This window comes from Engraulis encrasicolus, chromosome 13, assembly GCF_034702125.1.
Source record: "Engraulis encrasicolus isolate BLACKSEA-1 chromosome 13, IST_EnEncr_1.0, whole genome shotgun sequence".
Lineage (NCBI taxonomy): Eukaryota > Metazoa > Chordata > Actinopteri > Clupeiformes > Engraulidae > Engraulis > Engraulis encrasicolus.
In genome coordinates this window covers 42,197,400-42,208,007 of record NC_085869.1, presented here as the reverse complement: position 1 = coordinate 42,208,007, position 10,608 = coordinate 42,197,400, and the positions used below count along the sequence as shown (strand labels likewise).

At 42.5% G+C, this 10,608-nt stretch overlaps 1 protein-coding gene across 1 annotated transcript in view; it reads right to left on the bottom strand.

The window, feature by feature from the left end:
- Window positions 1–10,608, bottom strand: part of cfap91 (cilia and flagella associated protein 91) — a 32,254-nt gene that overhangs the window by 10,806 nt on the left and 10,840 nt on the right. The window contains exon 10 of the mRNA XM_063213946.1: window positions 10,396–10,529. Coding sequence (XP_063070016.1) covers window positions 10,396–10,529 — 134 coding nt within the window. The remainder of the gene's footprint in view (window positions 1–10,395; window positions 10,530–10,608) is intronic.

Here is a 10,608-nt window from a genome sequence, read left to right as displayed (position 1 = left end):
CACTTTTTCCTGAACAATGCAATTACATAGTATGAACACTAGATGGTGGAACAGATCAAATAATATGTAAGTGGAGCTAGCTATATTGGAATACACAAGTGTTCGTCTGGTCATGGCTGTCTGGGAAAGGGGTGAAGGACTCAAAAGGTAATCAAAAGGTTGATGGTTCAATTTCCATGTGATGTAACATTGGCAGGTGGGGGGTAAAGGTGACTATCTGACTACAAGTTGTTACCTAATAAACAGCCTCACGCATGACCCACAAGATGGCACTCTAAGACCACAAATGGTGCATTAGTGAAGCTTTGCAAGATATGTGGACAAGATTCACAAGATACACTTTGTTTATTGAACTCACATACAGACCTTCACATACCTGTGCCATTATTTTCTTTAAAGTTAGTTGTGCCAGGTAGCCCATTGTTTATACAATCTTCTCCATAATTGCAAGAACTGAACGTTATTGTCTGTTCAGAATTGAATGGAAATCATGGTTTAACAACAGTTTGTGTGGTTTAGAGTAGGCATACAGTTTATAGCTGTCTAACTGTTATCGTTGGTCATGTTTTACATGCTATTTTTGTCTAGCAAAGGGAAGTTGCATTTCCCTGCTGGGACCAGAACCTAGATTTTCTGGCATTCAAGACTGGGACTCTAACTGCTACACCAAAGAGCCAGGCTGCATGATGGTCAGAACACACACACGACCTTAGTCATGGTCACTCCATTAGTTTCTGTTGTATTTTGTGTACTTTGAAAATGCAAAGCACAGTATTATGATAATTGATACAGTTACTGTGAAGTATGTTGTATCTTGTAACATTGTAGTGCTGGGTATTTTGTATTGCATTTGAAAATACATTTAGTTGTATCTTAGATCTTTGCTCATCTCTGATTTTGTGGTGTGCAGAGCTGTGTTACAATGTCAAAGGGAGCTTCCCATGTGTGCAGAGCTGTTACAATGTCAATGGGAGCTTCCCATGTGTGCAGAGCTGTGTTACAATGTCAATGGGAGCTTCCCATGTGTGCTTTCATTATTAACTCTTATTAATAATTTCACTAACATTAATAGTTACAAGTAAGAAAGTATTTTAAATTGATTCTCTGTTTGGAATTGAACTGGCAATCATCATGCTTCAAGGCCAACTTACCTAACTGCTAGTCTATAATTGCCCAAGTTCAAGCTGCTGACATCCACAGTGTCATACAGCCTTATAGTTCCAATTTATAAGGCCTATATAGTTCCAATTTACAAGGTTCAAAGAATTTGTGTTACTTTATCAGCATTGCAAAAAAAAAAAACAATGTACATTTTCATACCATGTTCCAAGAAGCACGAAATAAAGTAATGGTCATATCCATAGTTAGCGCTTTCAGGCCTACGGAGAACCGTGCCGGTGCCTGTTCCCGCACCTAATCGCGAAACGGCCGCCGTGTTCATGCCACAGATTTTAGCGTTCGCGAACCGGAAAGTTGGTTCGAAATGCGGACCTCAAAATACTAGTTTTTTTCTCCACGAACCGTGACGACAGCGTGGCCTTCAGCAGGTTCATCCGGGTAACACAGTCACGCTCAGTCAAAAGCTCAGAGCCTTGTATGAACAAGGGCAATTCGCAAATAGGCACTTTAGTGCCGAACGTAACTGGTGCGGGCACCGGCTCCGTTCTGGTCGGCCTGAATGCACTAATTGAGGATTGAACCTGCATCCTTCATGTTCCAAGCTCAGCTATTTAAACGCTACTCCATGATGACCAAAACTGCAAATTTGCCGTATTAAGCATATTTACCAAGTTACCACTGTTAAGGGACAGCCGTGGCCTAGTGGTTAGAGAGTTGGTCTTTCAATCTGGGGGCTGCAGGTTCAAATCCCCCCTCACCTCTCCCACATCCGTGGCTGAAGTGCCCTTGAGCAGGGCACCTAGCCCCACATTGCTCCAGGGACTGTAATCAATACCCTGACAAATAATAACTGTAAGTCGCTTTGAATAAAATGAAAGCGTCAGCTAAGTGTAATATAATATTAAGTTTGAGTCAACATCGCAATTAATGACTCCTTGTTAAGCATTTGTTAGCCAGTGATTAAATCATAGTCAAGCCTCTTTTAATCATTAGTTTAAACTCTTGTGCCCTACCCTAAGAGTGAAAACATTCATCGTCAAGCCAGCAGGAAGCCCTGTGGTGTAGTGGTATACACAGTTGACTGCAATGGTGTGAGTCATGGGTTCGTATCCTGGGTGGGCAGAGCTGGCATATCTCTGGTAGACAAAGCTGGGCACCTAGAGAGAATGAACTGACTGCTATGGTGCAAGTCAGACATACCTCCAGTGGGCAGAACTGGGCGTACTGCGAGAGAGAATTGCACCAGCATACAGTATCTCCAGTGGCAGAACTGTGCACACAGAGAAAGAGACTTGAGCTAGCATATCCAACCAGCAGTACTGAGCACACTGAGACAGATTTGAACTAGAGGGCAGAACTGGGAACGCACAGCAAATTGAACTGGCAAGCACAGCTGGATGCACTGAGAAGGAGAGACTTGTACTGGCAAATAGAACTGGGCACACTGAAAGAAAGACTTGAACTGGGCACACTGAAACAGAGACTTGAACTTACAAGCAGAACTGGGCACAGTGAAATAAAGACTTGAACTGGAAACAATGAGAGAGAGACTTGAAACAGGTAAGCTTACCCTGAAAGAAAGGCTTGACCTGGCAAACACAACTGGGCACACTGAAAGGAAGACTTGAACTGGAAACACTGAAAGAGAAACTTGAACTGGACACACTGAAGAAAGGAGTTGATCTGGGCACAGTGAACAAGAGCCTTGAACTGGCAAGCAGAACTAGGCACAGTGAAGGAGAGACTTGAACTGGGCATACTGAAATTGGGACTTGAACTGGCAATCAGAACTAGCCACATTGTACGAGAGACTTCAACTGGCAAGCAGAACTGGGCACAGTGAAAGAGACTTGAACTGGAAACACTGTGAAGGAGAGACTTCAGCTGACAAGCAGACCTGGACACACTGAAGGAAAGACTGGGTGTAGTGTAAGAGGGATTTGAACTGGCAAGCAGAACTGGGTGCACTGAAAAAGAGACTTGAACTGGACAGTCTTGAACTTGGTGCCCTGAAAGAGAGACTTGAGCTATCAAGCAGAACTGGGCACAGTGAAAGGAAGACTTGAACTGGCAAGCAGAACTGGGCACAGTGAAAGAGAGACTTGAACTGGGTGCCCTGAAAGAGAGATTTGAAGTGGCAAGCAGAACTGGGCACATTAAGAGATTTGAACTGGGTACACTGAAAGAGAAATTTGAAATGTCAACATCTTTACAAGATTAAGATCACTGAAATAGATTTCAACTGACCAGTCAAAAAAAAAAAAAAACATTACTTTTTCCTGAACAATGCAATTACATAGTATGAACACTAGATGGTGCAACAGATCAAATAGTATGTAAGTGGAGCTAGCTATATTGGAATGCACAAGTGTTTGTCTGGTCATGGCTGTCTGGGAAAGGGGTGAAGGACTCAGGCTGGTAATCAAAAGGTTGATGGTTCAATTTCCATGTAACATCGGCAGGTGGGGGTAAAGGTGACTATCTGACTACACATTATTACCTAATAAACAGCCTCGAAGTCTGTATTATTGAATAGAGATCATTACGAATGCTGCACCACGCATCACCCACAAGATGGCACTTTAAGACCACAAATGGTGCATTAGTGAAGCTTTGCAAGATACGTGGACAAGATTCACAAGATACACTTTGTTTATTGAACTCACATACAGACCTTCACATAGCTGTGCCATTATTTTCTTTACAGTTAGTTGTGCCATGTAGCCTGTTGTTTATACAACCTTCTCCATAATTGCAAGAACTGAACATTATTGTCTATTCAGAATTGAATGGAAATCATGGTTTAACAACAGTTTGTGTGGTTTAGAGTAGGCATACAGTTTATTGCTGTGTAGCAAAGGGGAATAGAGTTGCCCAGCTGGGACTTGAACCCAGACCTTCTGGGGTAGTAAACCAGAGCTCTGACCACTACACCAAAGAGCCAGGCTTGTTGACATGTTAGTCGTAACACACCCACAACCCTAGTGATGGTCACTCCATCACATGCTGTCTAACTGTTATTGTTGGTCATGTCTCACAAGACATTTTTGTCTAGCAAAGGGAAGCTGCATTTCCCCGTTGGGACCAGAACCTGGATCCTCTGGCATTCAAGACTGGGACTCTAACTGCTACACCAAAGAGCCAGGCTGCATGATGGTCAGAACACACACACAACCTTAGTCATGGTCACTCCATTAGTTTCTGTTGTATTTTGTGCACTTTGAAAATGCAAAACACAGTATTTTGATAATTGATACAGTTACTGTGAAGCATTTTGTATCTTGTAACATTTTAGTGCTGGGTATTTTGTATTGCATTTGGAAATACATTTAGTTGTATCTTAGATCTTTGCTCATCTCTGATTTTGTTGTGTGCAGAGCTGTGTTACAATGGCAATGGCAGCTTCCTATGTGTGGTTTCATTATCAATTATTATTGATAAATTCACTAACATTAATAGTTACAAGTGAGAAAGTATTTTAAATTGATTCTCTGTTTGGAATTGAACTGGCAATCATCATGCTTCAAGGCCAACTTACCAAAGTGCTAGTCTATAATTGCCCAAGTTCAAGCTGCTGACATCCACAGTGTCATACAGCCTTATAGTTCCAATTCATAAGGCCTATATAGTTCCAATTTATAAGGGCTATATAGTTCCAATTTACACGCTTCAAAGAATTTGTGTTACTTTATCAGCATTGCAAAAAAACAAAAAAAACAATGTACATTTTCATACCATGTTCCAAGAAGCACGAAAGAAAGTAATGGTCATATCCATAGTTAGCGCATTCAGGCCTACGGAGAACCATGCCGGTGCCGTTCCTGCACCTAATCGTGAACCGGCCATCGTGTTCATGCCACAGATTTTAGCGTTCGCGAACCGGAAAGTTGGTTTGCAATGCGAACATCAAAATACTAGTTTTTTCTCCGCGAACCGTGACAACAGCGTGGCCTTCAGCAGTTTCATCCGGGTAACACAGTCACGTGCGGCTCCGTTCTGGTCGGCCTGAATGCACTAATTGAGCGGGCTTGCGGTTAAGCGGGCTTGCGGAGCAAGAGCAGAGCTCTTGCAGAGCAAGGCCCGATTATAGTAATCTCTAAGTCCTGTTTATTGGTTCTCTTGTACAGGGACAGTAAAAATAGAAAATGGATCTCCTCCTAGGCCTTTCGAGATAGAGACACCGTTCAAACACTAAAACGACCGGCTCGGCTTGGAGATCGCGTTTCGTTATAGGCTTCTCCGTGTCTCTTGTCGTTTTCCCGTTTTTGGCGATTTAGTGAAAGCCTGGGTCCCCATTGGAAACAGTGGTGGAACCTCCATGAACCAAGGTTCTGCCACTCTAGAGATTAGAGTGTAGGAGGCTTTTTCGGTCATAAAACATCAACACTTTCACCTAGAAGTTTAGTTGACGCGTTGTTAGCGAGCTCTATGGGATGTCTCCAAATTGTGAAAGTTTCATCTCCCAACTCCCAATACTTTTTAAATGGCAGGTTTGTAAAAAAACAGGCCTGGCTCTATGGAGAATCCCAGTCTTTTGAAAAGTGCATTTTTCAAGAGATCAGCGCATGTCCCACACGGAGGTCCATTTGTGCCTGAACCCTTTCACCTATAAACTTAATTCAAAGACTGTTAGAGAGATCACAAGCATGACTCCGATCTGTGAAAAGGACACGTGCCAACTCCTTTTAGTTTTTTTACAACGATGTTGTAAAGACAAAAAACTCATTCTCATTTTCTCCCCTGTTAAAGGCTCAATACTAACTGTCTTTCAGTCAATCACAACAGGTGCAGCCAGTGAAGGATTCCATTTCAACTGTCACTGTCTCAAGATTCCATTCTTAACGAGCAGGTGCGAGCAAGCATTCTAGAAGCCTATTGTTCAGCTCTGCAATGCAATGTAATATAGTCTTGCTGGACTATGCATGACAATTAGCTGCTTGGCTTAGTGGTAATGCATGCTGCTGCATTAGAGATATGGAGGTTGAGGGTTCGAAACCCACCTGAAGCCATGTTGATTTTCTAAATTATATAATATGCAGCGTTCCTTGGCTGACTTAAAATGCCATGTATATCATTTAGTATGGATGGCAAATGTGCTGAATTACAGATATTGAGGTTGGGGGTTCGAAACCCAGTCAAAGCCATGTTGATTTTCAAAATTACATCATATGCAGTGTTCCTTGGCCAACTTAAAATGCCATGTATGTCATTTAGTATGCATGGCAAATGTGCTGGATTACAGATATGGAGGTTGGGGGTTCGAATCCCAGTCAAAGCCATGTTGACTTTCAAAATGATATCATATGCAGTGTTCCTTGGCCAACTTAAAATGCCATGTATGCAGGGCTGTAGTCAAGTCCACCTTTGTAGAGTCCAAGACAAGTCCAAGACCAGTACTAGTCAAGTCCGAGACAAGTCCGAGTCCAAAGAGGTTCGAGTCCGGGACAAGACCGAGTCCAAAAAGATTAGAGTCCAAGTCAAGTCCGAGTCACATGTCGGTCAGTTTTAAACAATGAAAGGATGAATGTCAATAGTGTGAACCTTAGAAGATAACCTATATGGCATGGATGTGAAGACAAACTTGTTTGTTATTGGATTTCAAGCTCCACTTTACAATCTATGATGGACAGTGTTCTAAACAAAACTTAATGACAGACCCGGCAAGTCCAAAAGCCTAATTTGGCAAGACCATTGTCCGAGTCCAAGACAAGTCCGAGTCCAAACAATACCGAGTCCGAGACAAGTCCAAGTCCATAAAAAAACGGACTTGAGACCGGACTTGGGCCGAGTCCGGACTCGAGTACTACAGCCCTGTATGTATGTCATTTAGTATGAATGGCAAATGTGCTGAATTAGGGATATGGGGGTTGGAGGTTCGAACCCCAGTCAAAGCCATGTTGATTTTCAAAATGATATCATATGCAGTGTTCCTTAGCCAACTTCAAATATCATGTATTGTATGTCATTTAATATCAATGGCAAAGGGGTTGGATTACAGATATGGAGGTTGTGAGTTCTAATCCCGCTCGAAGCCATGTTGATTTTCAAAATTATATCATATGCAGTGTTCCTTAGCCAACTTAAAATACCATCTATGTCATTTAGTATATCCCCAAAACGCAGAGCTACAACACTTTCAAGATGGCTGAATCCAAGATGGCTGAATTGTTTGGCCCATAACTTCTGACTGGGTGGATGGAGTTTTTCCAAGATTTCTTTTAGCTTTGTTTTCTCAATAGTACTTTGTTTCATCTCTGCCCCAAAAGGCAAGCCCGCTTCCAGCATTTTCTGTGAGAATGCATTTCTAGTTGAGGATTGAATCTGCATCCTTCATGTTCCAAGCTCAGCTATTTAACCGCTACTCCATGATGACTAAAGCTGCAAATTTGATGTATTAACGATATTTACCAAGTTACCACTGCTAAGTTTGAGTCAACATCCCAATTAATGACTCATTGTAAAGCATTTGTTAACCAGTGATTAAATCATAGTCAAGCCTCTTTTAATCATTAGTTTAAACTCTTGTGCCCTACCCCAAGAGTGAAAACATTCATCATCAAGCCAACTAGAAGCCCAGTGGTGTAGTGGTATACACAGTTGACTGCAATGGTGTGAGTCATGGGTTCGTATCCTGGGTGGGCAGAGCTGGCATGTGTCTGGTAGACAAAGCTGGGCACCTAGACAGAGAGTGAACTGACTGCTATGGTGGAAGTCAGACATACCTCCAGTGGGCAGAACTGGGCGTACTGCAAGAGAGAATTTCACCAGCATATCTCCAGCAGCAGAACTGAGCACACAGAGAAAGAGACTTGAACTGATAACAAGCAGTACTGAGCACACTGAGGCAGATTTGAATTACAGGCTGGAACTGGGAAGCAAAACTGGTTGCACTGAGAAGAAGAGACTTGTACTGGAAAACAGAACTGGGCACAGTGAAAGAGAGACTTGAAATGACAAGCAGAACTGGGCACAGTGAAAGAGAGACTTGAACTGGGTACAGTAAAAGGAAGACTGGAACTGGAAACACTGAACGAGAGACTTAAACTGGCAAGCAGAACTGCACACACTGAAAGAGAGACTTGAGCTGGCAAGCAGAACTGGGCACATTGAAAGAAAGACTTGAACTGGGTACACTGAAAGAGAGGCTTGATCTGGCAAGCAGACCTGGGCACACTGAAAGAAAGACTTGAAATGGAAACACTGAAGGAAGGAGTTGAACTAGCCACATTGAACAAAAGACTTGAAGGAGAGACTTGAACTGGGCACACTGAAATTGAGACTTGAACTGACAAGCAGTACTGGGCACACCGAAATTGAGACTTGAACTGACAATCAGTACTGGGTACAGTGAAAGAGAGACTTGAACTGGAAACACTGAAGGAAAGACTTGAACTTGGCACACTGAAAAAGAGACTTGAGCTGGCAAGTAGAACTGGGTACATTGAAAGGAAGACTTGAACTGGGCACTCTAAAAGAAAGACTTACACTGACAAGCAGAGCTGGGCACACTGAAAGAGTGACTTGAATTAGTCAACACTAAAAGAGAGACTTGAACTGGATACAGTGAAGGAGAGACTTGAACTGGCTGCAATGAAAGAGTAACTTAATCTGGAAACACAGAGAGAGACTTGAACTGGGTGCCCTGAAGGAGAGACTTGAACTGAGCACCTTGAAAGAGAGATTTGAAGTGGCAAGCAGAACTGGGCACATTAAGAGATTTGAACTGGGTACACTGACAGAGAAAAAATATTGCACACATCAATTTCACAATAAAATTTAGTATTTAAAGAAAACTTTGTGGTAAATATGTGCACCTCCATGTTTAAGCCATGTGTACGCACTAAACAAAACAGCAAACGTAAAAAGTGCAACCTTACAAGTAACTTGTAATGACCCAAAATTGGTTGGGATTTCAGATTTCACGTGTCATGATAACCAGTTTAACATTAGTTAATCCAGTTCACAATGAACAATGTGGTTGGTGGTTCTTTGTCTGGTAATGGTGGAAAATAAATAGTATGCCTACCCTGGCCTATCCTAGCCATATTCATGTTTTGTAAGGAAGTAATTGACCTATGCTTCACATTTTACATTTAGGGTAGCCTACATTACATTTGGAAATACCCTTTTGTTAATCACTCCCCATGGCTTTCAGCATGGACCATCGAAGTGCGGTCATTTTTCAAGGGGGGAAATCCGTGTTTGCATGCCTGTTTTAATTGACGTTTGCGTAGACATCACTTTGGTGTATGTATCCATGCATCCATATGTGTTCATGGTACTGTTAGAAAGGTCTTTCCCTGACCTTTTCAGTGGCATGTATCTGTGGGCTATAATCGTTTGTGCGTTCCGACTCTGCAAGGAATTAAGTCAACATTTAAGCCAGTTGCAGAATCCCGAGTGCAGCTGTACTAATAGAAAAAGAATGGTTGATTTTGTCAGCCATTCGGCATACAGGCAAGCATACAACCAAGTGCCATACTGATGGACAGCTTCGTTTCTCCTGTTGCATGCCATTTCTTTTTTATGCAGTTCGTCAGCAAAGAAGCAGAGCTGTGCATTTGTAAGACGGCTGGCCTTATAGACTGATAATGCATGTTTATAATACACACATTAAATAAATATAGAATAGAAAATGTCCATAGATGTGAAGCTGTCTGTGGATGTGTTCATCAATGTGTCGATTTACTGTCTCATCGCCTCATATGTACCTGGTTTACCGCTGATCACTGCCCCAACTGTCAATCATTTTTCCCCTTGTGTACAACTTAATTAATACAACATGTGCATAACTTGGCTGGTTCATGTGTCCATACCATCCTCTTTTTACCTCTGGTATAGTGTGACCTTTGCAAACATAACCATCCACATGCTGCAATTCGAGGGATTTTGGATTTTGTATGACTTCCCAAACTTAACTGCTCAACATTGCCCAACATTCTCTATCTAATAAAACTGATTGCTGCACATTTGGTAAATATCTACTCTGCTTTCCGCACGCCGTCCACAGATATAAATATTCAGTTTGGGCGTAACTTGCGCCGGGTCTGACTTAGGCGCCCATAGAATCTTCAGTTGGAAGGTGTGGGTTTGTCCCCGATTCACCACGGCTATCAGCCAATCAGAATCGAGAACCGGACTGCAGTGTTAGATTCACAGAAATACAATTAAGGGTGTTCCTCTATTTCAGTGTTGCAGAGATGCTGAAAATGTCCAAAATATATAAATACAAATATTCAAAACAATAAGATGAAGATGGTCAGGTGGTCCTAGTACCTCGTAGGTCCTCCTGAGCTCCATCTCGCTGCGGTCGGCGCGCCTGATGAAGCCCTTGTTGACGCGCGGCTTGGGGGCCTTGATACACGGCTGCAGTACCGACGCCGGCAGGTTAGCCTCCAGCTGCACCAAGCCTGGAAGAAGAGAGAAAGAGAGAGAGAGAGAGAGAGAGAGAGAGAGAGAGAGAGAGAGAGAGAGAGAGAGAGAGAGCTG